Below are 22,729 nucleotides of genomic sequence, written 5' to 3'. Positions count from 1 at the left end.
GTTGGGGTATGAAACGTATGTTCAGCGCCGTTCTTTGTGATTCTGAATCCAGTTAGTCCCTTTGGACTGTACTTAATATCTGGCATGAACCTCAGAAGACGTTTCACCTCATAGTAAGCGCCACACTTGTTGGCGATCTCACGCATAGCGCAATTATGCTTGCGGCGACCCAAGTTCGATTTCCTTCCCGTCCCCTTTGCCGATCCCATCCCCCTCTCTCAAAAATGCTTTCCTGTCTAACCTCTACTGTCCTATTCAATAAAGGCATAAAAGCCCATAAATATAACTTTAAAAAAGTTTGCTCATATTCATTCACCACTTCATATGGAAACATTTTTGTTAGGTTACAACTTTATTCCTGAAGGTGGTGACCAGTGAGTCTGGAGTGTTATGAGTGAATCTTTAAAAATTATTTACTCAAAAGATTCATTCATAAATACAGCATAACACCATAACAGCAAAAATATCAACCGCAGCTGGCAGAGATTATTGAGACTTCTGAACAACTTTGTTCTTACAAAGAACAGAATTGTAGTTTTAATAAAAAATGAAATATATATCTTGGAGTATATTGGAGTATATTAGTCTATTCTAAAAGTTCTGGAATTAATCGTTTGAAATGCGCCACTAATGGGTTGGTTTTGATTACGGGGTGATTTACATTTTTATTTTGGTCCATACATAGCAATCAGACAAACTTGCATACAACATTGTAATGTAGAGGTGTTACCAGTGTACTATTTTTAAAAAAGAGGAAGGGTTGTATGACAGCACACTTCCTGAACACTGTGCTGTCAAACTCAAACTCTAACAGAGTACATCCTGTGTGAGAAACAAAAAAACTGAACAGAGCTCTGCAAACACATTTTCAGCCAACTTATCTTTTCGGCTTTACACTGAGACACATCTTTTTTGTGCTTAAAGTTGGGGTCTTGAAAGGTAAGTTGTTTAATCACATAAAAAAAATAAAAAAAATCCATTAAGCAATAGTGGATGATGTAAATGAAATAATATTTCAGAATGACGGACGGACACTAATGCTACCGGAACTTTAAAGCAGGAATATATTATTTCAAAAGCGATTCAATACTTCATTTTTTTTTTTTTTTTGCTAATGATGTTGTTTGTGAATATTTTCATGGAGAATATACAGCTTTGTGTGCAGGAAGTAACTTTTTTTCACTCATAGGATGGAGGACACATTACTAAAGGTGTTTGTCGTGGTCGTCAGTCTGCTCCTCTCAAAGGATCACAATGTCTTTCACGACCAAGATGACGACATCATGGTGAGCATGCAAGACCATGAGCATTTTCTATTGGAGCAGGGGGCAAAGCTAGAACAAGGGGAGCACAATGTTGCCATGGAGCTGCCACATTCAGATCAGGAAGTGTCACAAAGTCATCGCAGTGTGCGGAGAGGAGAGGGGGACACATCAGATGTTCAACAAATTACGCCAAATGTCAAGACCACGGTGCTGCACGAGGAACAAATGTCCCCAGTGGGAGAGCAAAATTACTTCCGCCAAAAGGCATTTGCACCAGATGACCAGAAAATATTGGATATTGACACAGACAAACAGACATTGCATATGTCAAAGGAAGGCCTAACACATGCACATGTCAACATGGACCAGTCAGGGCCCACTGTGGACCAGAATGTCTCTCAGGGGGATGCGGAACACCCGGAAAAGCCACAAGCTGGCTGGACTGACACCCATCACGGACATCAAGTTGATCAGGGATTACTCATCGACCAAAAAATACCAACTTCAAGTCAAAGGTTGCCAACAACAAATCAAGAGAAACAATCTAGTGACCAAGAGGACACCTACAGTTGGTACCTTTGGAAGACACTCCCCTTAATTTCATTTTTTCGTATTTTAAAACATTTCCTCAGAAAGGGTTCTAAGCTGCTAAGGAAGATGATGAGAAGCCTGAACATCTCCCAAGTTTCAGATCTTGATTCCAAGACCTTAACTAGCTTCCATAACCAGTGTATCCTGGTTCCACCCAGTCACAGTTGGCAAATTTGTGAGTTTGTAGAGGGTTTTGTGAATGACCTGATGGAAGCTGTGAGGACTACAGGTTCAAACATGGAGATTGAGGACTTTGTTGGTGTCGGGAACTTATACGATCAATGGGCTTCAAGGAAGAGCATCATGTGTGACATACATGTACCCATCGTCCCTCCAAAGCCGTATAGCTTCGAGTTTGAGCTTTTGAAAGAAAGTAAAGGTTCTTCAATCATCCAGTACTGTTGCAAAGTCAAGATGGTCAAAGGCGGCACCAGTTCAACCATCTGCCCTTGCAGCAATTCCAACCTAGATGATGACGATACGTTGTGTCTTCTACATCCAGATAAAAAAGATCATGTGACTGAAAAGTACATTAATGACCTTCTGTGCCAAGAAAATAGCTCATATCTTGCTAAAACACATGTTGTGAAGTGGTTTAAGACAGCCATTAGGAAAGCATGGGATGAGATCAGCCACAAGTATGAGTTTGACCTACTATTCCAGAATAGAGAAAACCCTGGAAGTCTCAAAGTTCGTTTCAGGTCAGGTCAGGTCATTCTGTTCAACCTCACACCTGTGGTCAGATTTAAAGACTCAGAAGTACATTTGATCCCGTGTTCTCCCTCTGCCATATTCTCGGACACCCACTGGCCTGTATGTTTTACACGCTACGAAAACGCCTTTCTTCAACACATAACCAAAACGCTTCCAGACAATACATGCCATATTCATTGCCTACAGATCCTTTCCTTCCTACACAAACATCAGACTGGCCTCACTGGACCATGTGGGCTTACAAACTACCACTTGAAGAACACAGTGTTACATTTTCTGGTCAACAAAACCTTATCTTGGGACCCTGCGCAGATGGTTTGCAGGCTTAATGACCTGCTGACTTTCTTACAGCAGAAACTGAAAGCCAAATCACTAAACCATGCTCTGGTTGGGAACCCTCTCATTCCTAGTGAGATTGGATTTCCAAAAGAGTTCAGCGTGGGAAAACCTGTTAACTTGTTTCTGCCTTTGTCAAATGAAGAGTTGTACTTAAAAACAAATAGACACTTACAGGAGATGATTAGAAACATGCCTGTGCTGATATATGAATATCGATCAATGAGAAATGGTCTATAAAAAAATTAATAAATACAAATTATGAGATGCTTTGCTGGAAATGCTTAAAATGTACTTTTGCTTAGGTGTTCATTTCATAATGCATTTACTCTTTTGATGACAAATGTAAAGAGACAAAAGAATTAGTGAACTCAGTTTATCATATTAACTTCACAAGGCATAACTACATGGTTGGCAATTTTAGAGTCCTTAAGACATCTGCCATCTGTAAAAAATCCTAGTAATCATCATCATCGGATTCCCAGAACAACTCAAAGTCATCATGGCCAGTTAAAGAAAATTCAGGCATGGACTCTTCTGGTGAAAGAGGTGATGAGGTTTCTGGGCCCTTCTTCAAATTCCAAGACTCACTGGTGATCATTGTCTTACCTGATGAAAATAGAAAAACTTGATCAGCAAGGAAGGAGTTTGGGTAAATCAAAGTTCATTTAGGAAGTTAATCCATTTGTACAGACCAGATGCAACTGAAGGAGCAGAACATGTAGATGCACAACAGTTGCAGACTGTGGAATCACCATATAGCTCAGTCCACCTACAGCATGCAAACATCTACAATTACTACTCTCAGACTTGGGTGGGTGAATTAAAATCTTAAGGTGAAAAACCCCTACAAACCGTTTAATAGAATATGCAAGGGGAATAATTATTGGAGCAGAAATTTTGCTCATTTTGAGAGTACATTTGCACTCCTTGGGCCTCATTCATGAAACGAGCAGAACGAATTTGTGCAAATCGTTCGTAAAGCCGTTCTGACGTAAATTTTCGGATTCATAAAAATGTTCGCATTTTCAAAACGTTAGTTGCTACGAAATAAATTTACACCTGCTCCCTACCACGTGTAAATGGTGCGTAAAAAGATCTGTGTTCTTTTTGGCAAACTGATGACACTGAATTTTGATGCACTGCCATTATAATATTTTACAAGTTAGTTTGCTCGGTTTTATTAATATTTTATTTTTATTTATTTTTTTGTAGCTGAGAGTTGATGAACTGTTTAGCTCCGGTTTAGCTTTGGGTAGAACGCAGCGCTTGTCACCATTACTTTTTACCCAGCCGTCCAATCAATGGAGGGGCAGGACAAATACATCCTTTCAGATAGTACAGAAAATAATAGTGAGTAGCCGTGGCTTTATTGACAGCACACGTTCCCAGTTTCAAGTATCTCCACGCACCAGGATTGGTACAAAAACTCTTCAAGACTCTCACTAACATCCGGTCCACGTGACACAAAACCTCCACCATCTTTGTTGCACGGGAGACAGATTTTGCCGGTTTTGCAGCAGGTACTGTGGGCAGAAGTATTGACTTGACCTGCGGAGGCATCGGTTTACTGCCCTTCGGTTTACTGCCTAAAGGTCTTTGTAGAGTTCAGCCACTGGTATCCGTACCGACACCGGTAGATTTAGCGGAGGTGCCGGTTTTGAGTGCATTTTTAGTTGTGGCATAAACAAATCACTGTCATAATCGTGTTAAACTTTCCATCGAGCCCCATTCATCCTCTGGATCAATTTCACCAGGTTCCAAAGAGAATGAGTCCACTAAATGATTAGTGTTGAGAAAACCAATCAAAAGACAATTAAGCTACATCCTCTGCTGTTTCCTGTTACCGTTTCTGTGCTTCATTACTTTTCTGAGGCTATGCAGCTACCTCAATGAGGTGAAACTGCAGGAAGGACATTTGTAGTAACTGTGTGACAAGAAACACCTGCTGTTAATTAGCTCAAACCTGTCAACCAAACAGATTATGAAGGAGCACCACAAAAACAGGTAAAGTTTGGCGTCTGCTGGATAAAAACTGGTATTGCATGTAAGACACCTGCTTGTAAGACTTCCATCTCATTGTCAGTCGTTAAAAAAATTGGTTGAATTTGAATTTTGTCTCATTGCTTCAAATAAAATCAAAATAATGACTTGGTACATATACACTTTTTCCAGTTCTGTTGCCGTTTATGTTCCATGTCTTATGATATTTCATTTAAAAGATAGATAATGTGAAAAGTATTTAGGAGAATGTCTTTTTATTTAAACACCAATTAACAAAACATAAGGTTATGAGGTGACATACCAAAATATATTTTATAATGTGATAAAAATGTCAAAGTAGTGCTAAAAATAGAATATAGCTCTCCTACTCCTGTTTATTTACAAATATTTAATTTTTTTATGATAACTATATAAATCTACGTAAATAATGTGATAACAATAAGCAAAATGTTTTGCTCCCAACAAGAGTGATCTCTGTTACATCTGTGTGGCAAATCTGCGACTCTATAGCCATATTTTGGGGTTGGAACCTTGTGGGAATTTCACTCTCGTCCAAAAACCTCACAAAAGCTGATTGCATGCATAAGCTTGTCACGAAGTTTGTTGATATCGCTGTATTTGGGAAGAATTAATCTGCCAAAACAGGTCTGGGCCTCTGGCAGTCGGTCTTCTGCATCAGGAAAGTCTGCCTGTGAAATCTTCAGAGATCGCTTTGAGAAACCTCCCACAGGTACTCGGTCCGTCCCATACAGGAAAACTAGAGGAAAATAAATGAAATGTGAAGAAATAATAATGATATTGCCTAAATGTGCATGTGACGTAGATGCTTCAGGATGCTCACGTTAAAGCCAACACTTACCCAGAAATTTCCTCTTGTTCTCTTCAGAGAGCTCAAAGAAAACAGTCCAGAAGTTCTTGATGAGCTCATCAGAGGCAGAACAGCTTTCATAGGAAACACACTGAAGATGAAGCAGAAAAACTCAGGTACTGGGAAATATTTAAAATGTCAAAAATTTGCAAGTTTCTTGAACAGGTTTACCTGCTGAAGCTCCTTCCACTCGTATTTAGGGGAGCCGTGGAGAAGCTCCTGGAGTTCCTCGGGGTGGAACATGCTCCAGGCATCAAACGGGCAGCCCTTAAAGAAGCCTTCTGAAAAATGCTCGAACTGACTTTTTACTGACTTGTTGAAAACGAAGTCAACATACAAATCCACATACTTCTGTCTGGAAAAAACACAGTGTTCTTATTTTGCAATAAAACATAAGGAAATCCAGCACTGCCAAAACAGGGAACATATACAGCATCTATAGGCTAAATTCTCTGTTTTATGTTGTCTTTTCATGTAATATCCATTCAAATGTAATGGATAATTCATTCAAGTATTTTACAGTTTACTTTGGTACATTTAATCAGTCTTTTCTATCCGATATTTTGAAGAGTTGAGACAGACAGATAGATAGATAGATAGATAGATAGATAGATAGATAGATAGATAGATAGATAGATAGATAGATAGATAGATAGATAGATAGATAGATAGAAAGACGATTACACAAGTAGAGCAAACAGATTCTACCTATTAACTTTGGTCACTGGAATCTGATTTCCATTTGGAATGAGCTCTTGCCCTTTGACCTGAAGGAGGTAAATATCAGCACAAATGTAAGTTTTAAAATAACAGTTGTGTACAATAATACAAGTGAACCACAGAAACTGTATTACCGTAAAATCCAAAAAGAGCGTATCCACCACCTCGTTCTCATCCTCCTCAAGAAGGCATTTCAGACTTCTAAAAGAAGATTTTTGAAATACAATTATAAATATGACCTGCTCTGTAACACTACAATGTATAAAGTCTAATGCAGGGCTGTCTAAACTCGGTCCTGGAGGGCCGGTGTCCTGCAGAGTTTAGCTCCAGCCCTAATTAAACATACCTGAAGCACCTAATCAAGCTCTTACTAGGCATACTAGAAACGTCCATGCAGGTTTGTTGAGGAGAGTTGGAGCTAAACTCTGCAGGACACCAGCCCTCCAGGACCGAGTTTAGACAGCCCTGGTCTAAATGGCTCGTAGTCTTTAATCGTTTACCTGGCCTCCACAGGGGACAGTTCCTCCAGATCATTCAGAGTGGGACTCTGCTGGAGGAGTTTCTTGAACAAGGCCAGTGGGAAGTCAATTTTTATATAATGACTGTTGTAGAGCGCCATTCCACAGATAACACCAAGATAGTACAAATCATCTTGCAGGTTCTGAAAAAACATAATAGCACATTCTGATAAATGGGGGAAACCAGGAAGAATGAGGAATGTTTGGTGAACTTACATCAGGATTGAACCAAACCAATGAACTCTCATGGACCTCCAGCACCTTCTTCTCCCATTTCAGAAGAGACTGGGAAAGGAGGGAGAAGAATTCTGCCGATAAACCCCTTATATCTCTTCCATTCTCCCCGATGAACGTCACCTGCACAGGAGACATTTTTACCCCCCCAAAAAACGTTTCATAAAACGAGGCCTTACAGTATGGTAAAATGGCATATCAGATGTTTCAAATGGTCAACTAGTGCATTCCATTTACCTCCAATCGATGGAAAAATGAGTAAATGTTTTGTCTGAGATACTCAAGTGTGTCTGTCAACGATGATTCCCTGTTTATGCGCAACATGTTGAGATTGTCCTTAAGCATGAATGCATCTGGAAGGCTCTGTATCCCTTCGTCCCGCAGGTACTTAAAAAAATACAATAATGTTAGCTGGATATTTGCATAAAATGATTACATTCACAGCGTGTTTACACGATACTGTTTTCTAAAACTAAAAATGGAAAACCTTTATTTTGGCTGTTCATTTAAACAACAGCATTTTGGGGTTCTGAAAACAAACTTTTGAGAACATGTTGCAAGTTTTTGAAAACAATATCATCTCCGTTCAAACTACAAAAACATGAATTTGTGTATTATGTGATCAGTCTATAGGTATGTGCGCAGGTGCATAGTGTTTCTTTACAAAGTGACATCGCTCAGATCTGTGTGAATGAAGATTGTTTTGCCAATGTTGCTGTCTGTATGCAAATCTTTTCAAAAGCTCCATGGAAAAACTTCTCCGTTTTTAGTACATCATTGTCGTGTAAACATACCCTCAGTTTAGCATGGCATATGTCACTTACACGAAACATTCTCCATTTAGATGAAGTATCAGCCGCAAAAGGGAACTTGAATAATATTTGAATAGTTCTCTGAAAGAAAGATGCATGGGAGAAAATAGTTATTGAACAAAAAACATAAAATGTTCATGCAAATATTCATATGTGTCATGTTAAAAGCCTTCAATACCCACAATGTAATACATTTTGAGAACTATATCACTGAAATCAATGCACTCTTCCAGGTATTCCAAGGTGGCTTGCAGCTATTGATGTAGAAAAAGAGAATTTTCTTGTATTTTAGTATCCCTCGAAGAAAAAACATTCTGTGCAGCAGAATTCTCTATTGCTTTTGTTCTTACTGTATCTAGTAGATCGCTGATCTCATGAATGATGAAATCCCTGTTTGGGATGTCTCTGTTAGCACTGCAGCAGACCTTCACAACAAAGTATAAGCAACTATTATACAATGATAGATTAAATTACATCTTTGATCCAGTGTTTAAAAAAGGCACCTGATTGATAATCTGAAGGATCTTCAAAAACTTCTCCAAGTGTTGCATATCCTCCGGATTCATTTTACCACGAGAAATCTGGGCAATCAGCTCAGCAGATGCTTTACGAAATAACTTCACCAAGCTTTTAAGCCAATCATCAGGGAGTTTGGACCAGTACTTCTCTGAGATTATAACATTAAAATACTTAGACAAATGCAACAAGGCCAAAAACACAAGGCTGAAAAGGTCTTCATCTTTACCTAACACCCTCTGGATGGCAGGATTCAGCTCATGAATTTTGGAGGCCAGAGCTTCAGTGAGTTCAGTTCTTTGTTGTTTCTGGAGACGTCCGATGAGCTCAGGGAGGAGAATGTAAAGTCTCAGCGATTCCTCACCAACTGGATTTGGATTCAGAGAACGCAGCGTCTGTTGAACCACCTTTACTACCTGAGATACACAAATTAAAGGAATTTCAGGATGTATACAGTTTAGTTCTCTTTCAGTTTGTGAAAGTAAACAAAAAAGTAAATAGACACCACACAGAAAATAGAAAACCCCTTTCAGCACCTTTAAGTTGTATTAACGTTAAGCAAACTGAATATTTTGAATTTATTATTACCTTTGATATCACCTTTTCATTCCCTAATAACTTTGAAAAAGCTTTTTCAGCCAGCTCAAAATCCTGTTCATCATGACTGCAAAAACAAAAAACGTACATAAATATTTGTGATGCTTTCAGCAGATTTGTTTTGGCTTCAAAAAATGCTAGACATATCTACTTCTGAGTTACCTTGCTGTGAGAAAACTTGCATTCAAACAGGCAGCAGAGGAGAACACTTTTGTTATTTCCCTGTAAATATAGTCCATATATAAATTACAGGCCACAACATTAAATACTAGTCTATTTGATGTGGACATAATACACAAATGAAAACAGAAACTCTGTCTATAGAACTGAGTCAAGCACTCACCTCTTTATCGCTAGCCATGAGTCTCTTTCAGACACCCAGCGGTCGATCATACTCTCATTTAATGTCACAACCCTTCTACTAGGAATGGGCTTAGACTTTGCAGACTCATTCCCAAGTTCCTACAAAAAAAGCAAAAACATAAATTATTGCTGCACTGCGATTACTTCAGTTATTTATGAATGAAAACAGCCATGTCTTACTTTGAAAAACAAGGCAAAGGAATGATTCTCCCCAGCAACGAGTTTTTCAATTGTATATTCATGATTACATTCTGTTTGCAACAAATACTTAAATTAGATCTCTGAGCATCATTATGAATATAAAAATTGCTATTAAATTATTTTTAATTACTAGTTGACAGATCCACAGGGTAAGGCACAGATTTCTTAATCATTTTGCCATTTCCCAGTTTCCCTTGGATCCAACATCCAAAAGAGTAGATCAGCTTTGATGATGTGATTGATACGAGTGTGTGATGTCTTTATGCAAGAAATAATCAAAAGCCTAATTACTGAGCAGAACTCAAACATCAGACATGTTAACCATGTGAGGAATTATGCATGAGAGCTAAAGACAGCACAGTGCATAAAAAACTGTACTATTGCTCTGAAATGCTGATTGCTAATTAAGCTTATGAACAGTCTTTACCTCCCACATGTGACCTGTGACACTTCAGACCCCCACAGTTCAGCAACCACCCGCGGATGATGTTCATCTTTAAATGATTTGTGACCCAGCTGACCAGAACCTCCTGATCCAAATGTGAACACTGTGCCACCCTGAAACAAACTGTTTATTACATTTTATGCTTGCTTTTATGCTAAATACAATATAAAACCTAATATATTATGACCATAGTACCTTTGATAAAGTGGCAGTGTGCTCCCCTCCACATGAGATGGACATAGTTTTCTTCCGGTTCAGACTATTTACAACCGTTGGGACATGTCTGTCTGTGGTAGAAAAACAGTACATTCATCACTTCCAAATCCATCATATTAATGCTTAGATATATATTTGACACAGTTTTACATTTATGAGTACTTTCAAACTGTTACTGATTTAGCTTTTACATGAAGAAATAACCAGACCTGTAGTGTCTCCGAGGCCCAGCTGTCCAGCAGAGTTCTTTCCCCATCCAAACACGACTCCAGAGAGAGACAACACAAAGCTGTGGTCTCCTCCAGCGCTGATCTGAGCCAGCGGGATCCCACTCAGACTCTGAACATGTTGAGCAGACGGAGAGCCGGGATGATCTTTCCTCAAACCCAGCTGACCATGAGAGTTCTCACCCCACATGAACACCTGGCCATCTGAAAGAGCAACAGCATCTCAATCAATTAATGTCAATCGTAAGATATCAAAAGATGAAAGCAAAATAGATGAAATAGCTGTGAATACCGTTGGTTAGTGCCATTGAATGATGGTCTCCACATGCGATCTGAATTACCTGCCTGTTTTCCAGACCTATAAGAGGTCTGCAGAGACAAAAAATCTGTCATATTATATATATATATATATATACACACTGTATATATGTATAATGTATACATATATACAGAGCCCTCCATAAGTACTGGAACAGTAAAGACAAAATTGCTCTGTTGGCTGTGGAGTCAAGACATTTGCAAATATGATTAAAAGATGAATATGAGACAAAACTACAGAATGTCACATTTTATTATTAGCCGTTTCAACATGTTTTACCAAATAAAAAGAACAGCACTTTTAGAGTTCTTTAATGCAGCCAATTCCAATTGTTGCTTGTTTTGGGGAGTTTCTGCCTTTCCTCTCCAGCTGGTGAAATTCATGTTCAATCGGATTTAAATTTAATGACACTATTTAAACTTATTGACACATTATTTTCCTTTTTTGATATTGTACAGTGCTTTGACACAATTTGCATTGTAAAAAGCGCTATATAAATAAAGGTGATTTGACTTGACTTAAATCTGGAGATTGACTTGGGCAATCTAAGACTTTCCATTTCTTTGCCCTTATAAATTCCTTGACTGAACTGGCAGGGTGTTTTGGGTCATTGTCCTGATGCAATATGAAGCACTTCCCAATGAATCTGGTGGCATTTTCTTGAATATTGGTGGGCAAGATGGTTTTGTACCCTTCCAAATTCATTCTTCTACTGTCATCATACATTAAGTAATCAGTAAAGTTGAAAGAGCCTGTTCCAGAGGCAGCCATGCATGCCCATGCCATGACACCACCTCCACCATGCTTTACAGATGAGGCTGTATGCTTGGGATCACTGCAGTTCCCTTTTTTCTCCATATTTTCACTTAGATAAAGATTAATCTTTGTCTCATCGGTCCATAAACACAGTTCCAAAACTCTTCTGTCTCACCTTTGTGCTTTTTTGCAAACTCTAATCTTGCCTTTCTATTTTTGGTGCTGGTCAGAGGTTTGCATCTTGCTGTGTAGCATCTGTAATTCTGTGTCAAAGTCTCCTGAGGACAGTAGATTGTCAGAGCATCACCCCAGCTTTCTGGAAGTTGTTGGTGATTTTACAGACACGTCTTTTAGGATTCATTTTCACAGCTTTTATGATTTGTCTGTCATCAACTACTGTTGTTTTCTCAGCCGATCAGGTCGTTGTTGGTCACTGGTGGTTTCCAAACTCTTGATTTCTCCATGCCGTTTGTTTTTGCTAGAGCTCTAACTGACTTTCTCTTTTCTTTTAGCATCCAAATTTCTTGCTTTTCTCTCAAAGTCAGCTCCCTAGTCTTCATCATGGTTTGTGTGTGTCATCATCAAATGCAAGATTCAGAATACAGAAGTTATGATATAACTGATAAAACACAATCCCTGCTTTTAATATCTGAAGAATTAATGCAACAGGACACAGCTGATCACTTAGAAAGACCTGTGACGCAACTGTTCCAATACTTATGCTCACATCAGATAGAGGTCTTAGCTGGTAAAACATTTATGTGTTGAATCACCCAATAATAAAATGTGACATTCTGTAGTTTTGTCTCATATTCATCTTTTAATCATATTTGTAAATGTCTTGACTCCACAGCCAACAGAGCAACTTTTTCTTTACTGTTCCAATACTCTTGGATGGCACTGTGTATGTACGTATATATATATATATACACACATATAATTTATGGTCATTTATGCTGCCTGTTAGGTCTACATAAACAAACCTGCACACATAATTGTCCATAATGACAACATTTCCTCCATAAGAAAGAAGGACCGCACCATCTCCTCCACAGACAATCAGTCGGATTTTGTTATTCTTTAGCTGTAGTTCTTCTGTAGAAAATATTTTTTTTTTTTCATCAGTTCAACTTCTCTTCAGACTATAAAAATAAACACTTTCATTATGATTGTCACGGTGCACACATGAGGAGGAAACAGACGAGGAATAATAGTCAAATAATAGTCTTTAATGTAGACATCAGGAGGCAAGGCTTACAGACAGGAAACACCGGGGGTAACAGAGTAGACCACACCAAATCTAACTGAACAGACAGGACTAATATACACAGGTAAATCATAGATGAGAAGAACACAGCTGGACAAGAATAAACTAATGATTACATTTAACAAGGACAGGAAACAAACCAAATATGGAAACAAGAGGCAGGAAGACATGACACACACCACAGAGGACTGACAATGATGTCATTTATAAACATACAGTATCAGTAGATCATGTTCTCTCAGATATAAATATATAGCATTTATCTTACATTCATATCTTTCAATTTTGACAAAGTATAATTTGGTGTATCATACTTAGTTTTCCATCATAATTGTAATCTTCACTGCGTAATCTCAGGACCGAGACCTTCCCATCCCGGATGAATCCAGCAAAACTCCTTCCAGCTGACATGTCCTGAACAGCTGTTTTCGGACATAAGGATCGTATTCCACATCTGCCATGTTTGACTTGGTCAGGATTTACCAGCCCCAAACCCTCCCTGACCTGCGCTCCCCAAAAACACAACATGATGCTCAGATCAGACTCCAGCAGCGTCTCTCCTTCCTGGACTCACGAACACACTGATGTTAAACTGCAAACACGAAAGATAAACAGGAAAGGCAGGTTTCAGGCTAAACGATACTTATTCGACTTCCCACAAAATGAAAGTATTGAATCTTATCCTCTGTATTTGTTGTTTTTAACACCGTGTGAAAGAAGGTTTTCGATGTGGGGTAGGACAACCTATCCACAATGACTTTCAGTTCTTCCACAGACCATAAAGGTGATGTTAGATAAAATACGAGGGAATGAAGACACAAGAGTCACAATTCACATTCATGTTTAAAAATGTGACTGGTGACCGTGTCTATCATTCTGCATAACATGACATCCCTCTTCAAGCTTTTTATGTCGATAGTGCTGTATAATTAAATTAAGATAAATATTTAGTCGCTATGAAACATTTTATAAAAGACATGTAAAACATAAACAATATCCACAAGCTTCTGAGTTTAGAACGCCTACTACTACAGTTTCGCTTACCTCATTGGTTTAGATCCATGTCAATCACATCAGCCTGGCCAATCAACTGATTGAACCCCACCGACGAAACGGAGGGATCTGATTGGCTCACATGTATTTTCCTCACTGCTGCTAAAAAAAAAACAACGTTGAGAAGAAATGACCTACTGTACGATATTACATATATATTAACCCGTTAAGCAAAAACATACCAGATATCATTTTTATCATACAAATTAAAGGTAAGTAGGAAATAAAAGACTAGAAATAATACAATATTCGCGGTTTGCTGTTGCGCCAGCTCGGAGGATTCATCTCCAATTTGCTTGTTGTGATGAATATTTACGCTCAGTAATCCGCTTAGTGTATAATTTACACCCGTTTCAGCTATTTTCCGTTAGCATTTTTGTTTAAAACTTGAATAAAGAAGGTTTTGCTAGCATGTTGTTATATAAGCGGAGTGTTGCGTCATGTTTATTTACCCTCTATTCATATTTAACTTGTTGATTCTTCGCCCATGTATCTATAATTTGGTTATTCCCATTAGAAATGACTGTATTGATGTTGTTTTTGCAGGTTATGTTGTTTATAATGTACGAATTGAGCTGCCTACCTTAGTAGCTATTTTTGGAATTCATAGGTGACTAAAACTGATGTCTGTGTAGGCATCTTGCTACATTTTGAGACACCTGAAAACTAACTACGTGCTTCATGTTGCATAGCATGTACACCAGTCTTCCTCAAATCTTTCCCTGCAGAGTTTAACTCCAACCCTGCTCAAACTCACCTACCTGTGATTTTCTGGTGATCTTGAAGACTCTGATTAGCATGCTCAGGTGTGTTTGATTAGGGTTAGAGCTAAACTCTGCAGGAATGGGCCAGATTTGAGGTCCCTGATGAATAACAAGCCTCGGGGCAAGTCATTAATTTGTTCTTTTCCTTGTTTTTCAGAGAACTCCTGGTCAAGACTGAATATTTACAGAGACCAGCGTATATTTTTGAAGCAAATTTAAAGGCCATTTGTTTCAGACTCTTCTTGTTCAGAAAGTGTGGTACCCTGCCACCGAGTATGTCAGTGGCTCTTCTTGTGCGATATGCCATGCTCAGCGGGTCCCGTGTCTGCTTCAGGGCTGCCCTCGGCCTAACCGGCATCCACCAAGAAGACCCGAAACGAGCTCTACACATGCCATCATCTCCTCGGTGCAGCAACTCTCGCTTTGATCCAGACAGCAGTGGCTGTCCGACTACCTGGGACTCCTTTGGGATCTGGGACAACCGCATTGATGAGCCCATCTTGCTTCCGTCGAGCATCCGATATGGTAAACTCATTCCCAAAGTTAGCCTGTCTAAGGTGGGCTGCGCATCGCAGATTGGCCAACGGAAGGAGAACGAAGACTGCTATCAGCTATCGCAGATGACAGACAACATCATGTACTTTGCAGTGTTTGATGGGCATGGAGGTGCAGAGGCTGCTGAATTCTGCCACAGAAACATGGAGCAGCATATTAAGTAAGGATCAGTGGTAGTTCATCTACAGTGGTGAAGCAAGTTAATCTTTTGTTGTAGTGTGTCAATAGTGTGTCAATGAATGTTTGGAAATGTAAACTGATATTTCCTACTGACACACTACAGCAAAAGAGAAATAACCGACTTAAAACCATTTTTAGCTGGTGAAAATACAAGTGTTCTAATAATTTTGGCCACCACTGTGCAAATAAAAATTTGCAGAGATTTTACTCGCCCTTAGGCCATTCAAGATGTAGATGAGTTTGTTTCTTTATTAGGACAGATTTGGAGAAATTCAGCATTGCATCATTTGCTCAGCAATGGATCCTCTGCAGTGCATGGGTGCCGTCAGAGTCCAAACGGCTGATAAAAACATCACAATAATCCACATGACTCCAGTTCATTAGTTAATGTCTTGTGAAATGAAAAGCTCCATGCAAAAAAAAAAAAAACATGGTGAAACAAAACCATTTTCATCTAACATCAAAAATCACCAGTATATTTCTCTCCTGATTCAGATGAGGAAATTTTCTTCTGGATAAAGCAATGTATTATTTTAATAAAAAATTAATGTAAATGCACACATTTTCACTTCACAAGATGTTAATGGTCTGGAGTGATTATTGTGTTTTGACTCTCGTTCTGACGGCACCCATTCACTGCAGAGGATCCGTTGGTGAGCAAGTAATGTAATGCTACATTTCTCCAAAACTCTGTTTAGATGAAGAAACAAACTGTACATCTTGGATGGCCTGATTGTGAGTAAATTGTCAAGTTTAATTTTTGGGTGAAATATTTAATTATTGGGCTTTTATTTTAATTTTGTCAAGAATAAGCAAGGTGTTCCGTATACAACGAATGCTCATGATTTTACTCCCGTAGAGCTCTGTATTTACTGACATGAGACTAGTTCTGTAATTCTTGTAATTCCTTTAAGAGGACTTGAGTTTTTAAACCGGTTTAAACCATTATGGGCTTCTGAATCAAGGTATGTGCTGTTTCAGAATAACTAACTGTTTATATTGCATTTTTAATTTGTGTTTCAGAAACATAGCAGAGGAGGAGGATAACTTGGAATTAGTTTTAACCAAAGCATTTCTTGAGGTTGACAAAGCGTTAGCAAGGCATCTTCACTTCAGTGCAGATGGTAGGTCCTATTTTACTGATTTATTTGTTTTTTAAGCATGCTTAGTCTCTCAGCTGTTGTTTTAGAGTCTTAAATAAGTATTGCGTTGATGCATCAGGTAAACATGTAACAGAGCCAAATGGACATTTGTGAACAGAACATGACAATGCAGACTAAATAAATGATTTTGACAATGATCCCTAATACAGAGCAGTGAAGACCTTTATAATCTTGTCGTGATTATTCACAGATTTCTCTTTGGCTCTGTAAAATGCATCCATCCCAAGATAGATAGCACTTACATGCTTGTGTATACTAGGGGTGGGTTACAAAAATGATTCCTCGATGCATCAATATTCTTACAATGCAAATAATTGGCAAACCTTTTATTATAAAAAATAAGTACATAAATGGCAGATATTTGTAATTTTTTACGTCATGTGTCAGTTTTATCATGTAAATTTAGGGAACTGTCCTTTTATAGTTGCTGTTTTTATAAAAATATCCTGAATGATTTTCCTAAAATATTTGCTAAACAAAATTGACATGAAACAACAAGTGTGTTATCAAAATTAATATTTTAGTGAAGATGTTTGCTCCTTTACTCTGCTTACAACTGGACAGTTGACGTAACTAGTCAGATATTTGTACTGTGGCACTGGCACGCAGAACCTTTATCAGTTGATAATAGAAATTAGTTGGTTTTATTTTCTTTGTTTTCTGTCTATTTGTATTTTAGGGCTGAAAAATGAAGTTACACCTCTAAGTTATTACACTCATTTATTCCGTTTCTGTTCATCTTAACAGAGATTTAGCCAATAAACCTTAATCTAGTAAAGATTTGCATCTAATGGTGTTGCTGAAAAAATTGATGCATCAGGAATTATAGCATCATCTTGAATTGAAATAGTATCAAAGATGACCTCTGACTCCTACCTTTAGTATATAATATTAACGCATAGTTTAATTAATTTTTTTTTAGATTAATCTTTGTTGATAAGGATATTAAATGCTGTTGTGATAGAATAAATACTATTATACTAGGTCCATCATATTCATGTAGTGTGCGGCCCACTAGTGTGGCCTGCTGCGTGACATGTCCAATCTTGCCCTGTGTGTGTGCGTGTTATATTTACAACAGCCGCGGACCCAGCTTACCCCTATAAGAGCTGCAGCTCTGCGGTACCTTTATGGAGGCCGGAGGGTTAGATTGCTCCAGCGGGTGCTTGCGTGGACTTTTGGAAGGTTCCTGACCTTTCTCTCTTTCTTTCCTTGCTGTCGTTTCTCTTTATCTCTCTTTACTGTGCTCTGTCTTCTTCACATGTGTTGGTTTCTGGAAAATGATTGATTAGTTGTGTTCAAAGCTTGTTTTTTGTGTATGTATAACATTAGTTTTATTTGATATCAGAGAAAAACACATTTAGAATATTTACTGTGGGAGTCATTTTCAGTGAAGAAATGCTATATGCTAAAAAGAGATGTACCTCTTAAAATTACTTTTATGCTTTTTTTCTATGCTAAGCGTAATGGTTTGCCTAAACAATGGTGTTTAGTTTTCTAATGCGTGTCCTATGTGCCTTAGCTAGGCAAAAAGGCACAATGCTACCTGCTTGCCTTGACCACTCCAGTACGTCATCTCTTTTGGAAACTCCCTTTTCTTGTTTCAGTTTACAATTGTTTCAGTATCAGACGCTTGATTACCAAAGCAATGTGTACCTATCTCATAAATATGCACAGTATTGTGTAGTATAGTGCACTAGCATTACATGCAATTCTAAGAATAGGACTAAGTAAATTGCTGTTTAGGTTCTGTGTGTGATTGTGCTAAAACATGCAAACTCTGTATTTCGTGTTATACTGTTTCTGTGACCTTCAACGCATCACAAACTAACCATTCTGCCTCGTTCTCTGGTGTGTTACAGCCTCTCTGTTGAGTGCAGGGACCACGGCCACTGTGGCCCTGCTGAGAGACGGGATCGAGCTGGTGGTGGGCAGCGTGGGGGACAGCCGGGCCATGCTCTGCCGCAAAGGCAAAGCCCTCAAACTCACCATGGATCACACGCCTGAGAGAAAGGATGAAAAAGAGAGGTACTCTAACTGCTCTGAGCAGACTGAGACATCGCATTGCAGAGCGCTTGTGTTTTGATCACTATGCTTTTGTTTCTGAAGGATACGGAAGACTGGAGGTTGTATTACTTGGAACAGTTTGGGTCAGCCTCACGTCAATGGCAGACTGGCCATGACACGCAGCATTGGAGATTTCGACCTCAAAACGTCAGGTGTCATCGCAGAACCAGAGACTAAGAGGATTTCAGTGAGAGCTTTTTCTTTTAAATTCACTTTCACATATTCAAAATACACTGACAATTATCGTAATAAAATATATATAATATTATATAGAAATATTATATATAATATACAGCCGCAGTTGCGTTCCGGATCGAATGGAGAAAGCTGTTTTCGTCTAAGCTCCGCTAATCCTCTGAATAATTTCGTAATAAATGAATTTGAAAGTAGGGATGCTCCAATTGATCGTCCGGAGATCGGTATCGGCCGATAATCACATTTAATGACTCGATCGGTACTCATAAATTTGGCCGATCTCACGTACCGATCGCAATTTGATGACGTCAACGCGTGGCGACATATGCTGCAGTCATCGCCAGTGTGGAAATGCTATGACATTTCGAGAAACAATGAAAAATTTGCTATATGTCGTGTTTGTTTTGCATGATGATATGATGAATGGATGGTTCAAAACTGCTGAGTTCCGAAAACTTCATCAAACCTGTCCAGATTGATCGTGCGCACAGGGCCCAGCGAAGACCAAGAGATGATCGTCCAAGAGCGTTTGTCATCAGGATACATCATTACCAAACGAAAGAGTTAATCACGAAGCTGACTCTCTAGAATGCAAAGGGAAAAAGGGTGCACATTTTTCCAGATTTGACCTCGGATGTGTTGAAGCAGAAATTTACGAAATGCAAAAATTATGTTATCATTTACTAAAACCTGAATGACTTGCTTTCTTTTGTGGAACATTAAAGAAGGTTATTTTGAAGAGTGTCGGTAACAAAGCTGTTTTGGTTACCAATGACTTCCACTGCATGAACGAAAAAATAAGAGATGTTTCTCAAATTATCTTCTTTTATGTTCCATAGTTTATGTTGGGCCGTTGTAGCCCAAACGTTTATGTGTAGTAAATGTTATGTGGAATAATATATTTCTTTCTAAAGCTACTATTTGTAATGTCTACTTAATACTTTCCCATTTAACACAAAAATAGCTTTAAATAATCTTTTGGGGGTATTTTCATAGCCAAATGTTATTTGCGATTAATTAGATTTAAAAAAAATTATCAACTGACAGCCCTAATATGTATGCATACAATTTTACATTGAGTACTTTTGAGTAAATAGTTTTTACATATAAAATATTTAAAAATAAATATAATTATCTTTGAAATTAAATAATTAAAAAATTCAAATATGATTTATATTTCAAGTTGTATTGATTTAAGTCTACCTGTATTGTCAGTTGCATCACGTCCACGACTCCTTTCTGGCACTTACCACTGATGGCATTAACTTCATCATGAACAGTCAGGAGATCTGTGACATCATTAACCAATGTAACGACCCTAAAGAGGCTGCGCAACGCATATCTGAGCAGGTGAGTCATAGAGTCCAACATCCACCATTATATATATATTTTTTTTAGTATACGGTCATGGCCAAAAATATCGGCACCCTTGCTAAATACAATCAAAGAAGGCTGTGAAAATTAATCTGCATTGTTAATCCTTTTCATCTTTTATTAAAACAATTCACAAAAATCTAACCTTTCATTGGATAATAAGAATTTAAAATGGGGGGAAATATCATTATGAAATAAATGTTTTTCTCAAAAACACGTTGGACACAATTATTGGCACCCCTAGAAATTCTTATGAGTAAAATATCTCTGAAGTATATTCCCATTCATATTCACAATTTTGAGCACTCCAGGGTGATTATAAACATGAAATTATCCAGCCATGGCTTACTGTTTCACAGAAATATAAATAGGAGGGAAAACAAAGCCCAAATTCCCTTAATCATCCATCACAATGAGAAAAACCAAACAATATATTTCTGATGTGCAGCAAAAGATTGAGCTTCACAAATTAGTGAAGTGGCTTTAAGAAAAGCGCTAGAGCAGTGAAAATTCCCATTTCCACCATCAGGGCAATAATTAAGAATTTCCAATCAACATAAAATGTTACGAAACTGCCTGGAAGAGGACGTGTGTCTATATCGTCCTAATGCATGATGAGAAGGAGAGTTTGAGTGGCTAAAGACTCTCCAAGGACCACAGCTGGAGAATTGCCGAAAATAGATGAGTCTCGGGGTCAGAAAACCTTAAAAACAAAAATTTGTCAAACAGCACCTCCATCACCAGATGTTGTATGGGAGGGTTTCAAGAAAAATTCTCCTAGCTCATCCAAAAACAAACTCCAGCATATTCAGTTATCAGACACGACTGGAACTTCAAATGGGACTGGCTTCTATGGTCAGATGAAACTAAAATATTTGCTTTTTAGCAGCAAACACTCAAGATGGGTTTGGTAAACACGGGATTAAAAAGTACCCCATGTGTACACTGAAATATACTGCTGTATTTTTGATGTTGTGGGCCTATATTTCTGCTGGAAATCCTGGACATCTTGTTTAGACACATGGCATCATGGATTCTATCAAATACCAACAGATAAAAATCAATAAGTGTCTCACTGTTAGAAATTTTATAATGGGCCTATGGCTATGCAGTAGCATAGTACTCTTCTGTCCCTCTCATATTTGGATCTTCCAACCATACAATAATCCAAACACAAACCTCAAAAACAACTCAAAAATGAGTCACTGGGCACAAAACCAAGCTTCTGCTATGGTGAACTGAAGAGAAGAAGCACCAACATGGATCTGTGAATCTAAAGGGTCTGGAGTGATTCTGGATGAAGGAATGGTCTCTGATCTCTTGTCAGGTGTTCTCTAACCTCATCAGGCATTATAGGAGAAAATGTAGAGCTGTTAAACTGGCAAATAGAGGTTTCAAAAAGTATTGAATAAAAAGGTGCCGTTAATTGTGGCCAGTTTTTGTGGATTTTTTTTAATAAAAGATCAAAAGGATTAACAATTCAAATAAATTTTCACAGATCATATTTACCAAGGGTGCTGATATTTTTGGTCATGACTGTATGTTCTAGTTATTACCACCTTCAGCTTAATAGGTACATAAAGTTGTTCAATGATTGCTAATTTTACCCCCGATATTTAGATGATGACCTTTGTTTTTTTTTAGTGTTCATCAGAGTTCTAAATAAAAAAGAAAGTAATCAAACCCTTTTTGAATGTCCAGCAGAAGCAACTGTATACTGTGATATTATGTACTGTTACCATGATGTTACCATGATGTTAGAGTACTCTGACAGCTTCATTGATTCTTGTCTTTATAGTGAATGCGGCAGGTTTAAACATGCATAAGATTCGCATTATAACTTAATAGTTTTTTTTTCCCTGGTCATACTCTTCTGTCCCTCTCAGGCTCTTCAATACGGATCTGAAGACAACAGCACTGTCATCGTGGTGCCGTTTGGTGCCTGGGGCAAACACAAAAGCTCTGACGTGAGCTACTCCTTCAGTCGCAGTTTCATCTCCAGTGGCCGCTGGGCCTAATCAAAAATAAGAAGACAATGATGGTTTAACCGTTACACAGAAGTGACTCCCTAGTCTGAATTTACCAATGTGCAATATTCTCCTATTCTCCATCCTGTAAGGATCACCTCAAAAAAAAGACTATTACACCCAGAACCCACATTTAATGTGGTTTTGGAGTTGATATTGACTCAATAGAATGATACAGAGCTATTTTGCTTAGAGAAGCGGTTTTCTGAACTGCTGGAGTTAAAGTTCCTCTGAGGTTCGAATGTATCCTTGTCTTGAAAATGGTTCTTTCCTGCTTTTAGCTCCTAACCTGTGGTGCTATTTTTCATTTGGTTACCTCGGTTCTGGTTTTCACTTTCGTAGATACTATACTTTAGAATAGTGTGCTTTAGCGGAATCAACA

At 38.2% G+C, this 22,729-nt stretch overlaps 3 protein-coding genes across 3 annotated transcripts; 2 read left to right on the top strand and 1 right to left on the bottom strand.

The window, feature by feature from the left end:
• Nucleotides 1-790: 790 nt before the first annotated feature.
• Nucleotides 791-5,066, top strand: LOC306873894 (inositol 1,4,5-trisphosphate receptor-interacting protein-like). The gene is made up of 2 exons (XM_079423426.1): nt 791-939; nt 1,190-5,066. The coding sequence occupies exon 2, from the start codon at nt 1,191-1,193 to the stop codon at nt 3,144-3,146; it is 1,956 nt and encodes a 651-aa protein (XP_079279552.1). The 5' UTR covers nt 791-939; nt 1,190; the 3' UTR covers nt 3,147-5,066.
• LOC306873893 (putative E3 ubiquitin-protein ligase HERC4) lies at nt 4,907-13,993 on the bottom strand. Its single transcript, XM_079423425.1, has 24 exons — nt 13,284-13,993; nt 12,686-12,797; nt 10,920-10,996; nt 10,610-10,831; nt 10,380-10,471; nt 10,167-10,297; nt 9,870-9,997; nt 9,719-9,789; nt 9,519-9,637; nt 9,338-9,397; nt 9,167-9,242; nt 8,808-8,994; nt 8,566-8,729; nt 8,413-8,487; nt 8,245-8,316; nt 8,075-8,143; nt 7,488-7,637; nt 7,233-7,373; nt 6,999-7,159; nt 6,633-6,699; nt 6,487-6,545; nt 5,950-6,133; nt 5,770-5,869; nt 4,907-5,667 (listed from the first exon to the last, which is right to left on the bottom strand). Exons 1-24 carry the CDS (start codon nt 13,495-13,497, stop codon nt 5,453-5,455), a joined length of 2,946 nt encoding a protein of 981 aa, XP_079279551.1. The 5' UTR covers nt 13,498-13,993; the 3' UTR covers nt 4,907-5,452.
• Nucleotides 13,994-14,102: 109 nt separating this feature from the next.
• LOC306873892 (protein phosphatase Mn(2+)-dependent 1K-like) lies at nt 14,103-22,485 on the top strand. Its single transcript, XM_079423424.1, has 7 exons — nt 14,103-14,234; nt 14,944-15,501; nt 16,545-16,645; nt 18,547-18,712; nt 18,794-18,938; nt 20,162-20,296; nt 22,207-22,485. The coding sequence occupies exons 2-7, from the start codon at nt 15,062-15,064 to the stop codon at nt 22,336-22,338; spliced, it is 1,119 nt and encodes a 372-aa protein (XP_079279550.1). The 5' UTR covers nt 14,103-14,234; nt 14,944-15,061; the 3' UTR covers nt 22,339-22,485.
• Nucleotides 22,486-22,729: the final 244 nt, after the last annotated feature.

The sequence above is a fragment of the Barbus barbus genome (assembly GCF_936440315.1).
Source record: "Barbus barbus genome assembly, chromosome: 8".
NCBI lineage: Eukaryota > Metazoa > Chordata > Actinopteri > Cypriniformes > Cyprinidae > Barbus > Barbus barbus.
This window is presented reverse-complemented; position numbering and strand designations above follow the sequence as displayed.

Excerpts from the sequence above, each read along its gene's own strand:
- LOC306873893 (XM_079423425.1), bottom strand. The coding sequence starts at position 13,497 with ATGTTGTGTTTTTGGGGAGCGCAGGTCAGGGAGGGTTTGGGGCTGGTA. Across the intron at positions 9,398-9,518 it reads TCATGGCTAGCGATAAAGAG|GGAAATAACAAAAGTGTTCT; the intron begins GTGAGTGCTTGA and ends CTATATTTACAG. Across the intron at positions 9,243-9,337 it reads GCAAGTTTTCTCACAGCAAG|TCATGATGAACAGGATTTTG; the intron begins GTAACTCAGAAG and ends TTGTTTTTGCAG.
- LOC306873892 (XM_079423424.1), top strand. The coding sequence starts at position 15,062 with ATGTCAGTGGCTCTTCTTGTGCGATATGCCATGCTCAGCGGGTCCCGT. Across the intron at positions 16,646-18,546 it reads TCTTCACTTCAGTGCAGATG|CCTCTCTGTTGAGTGCAGGG; the intron begins GTAGGTCCTATT and ends GGTGTGTTACAG. Across the intron at positions 18,713-18,793 it reads AGAAAGGATGAAAAAGAGAG|GATACGGAAGACTGGAGGTT; the intron begins GTACTCTAACTG and ends TTGTTTCTGAAG.
- LOC306873894 (XM_079423426.1), top strand. The coding sequence starts at position 1,191 with ATGGAGGACACATTACTAAAGGTGTTTGTCGTGGTCGTCAGTCTGCTC.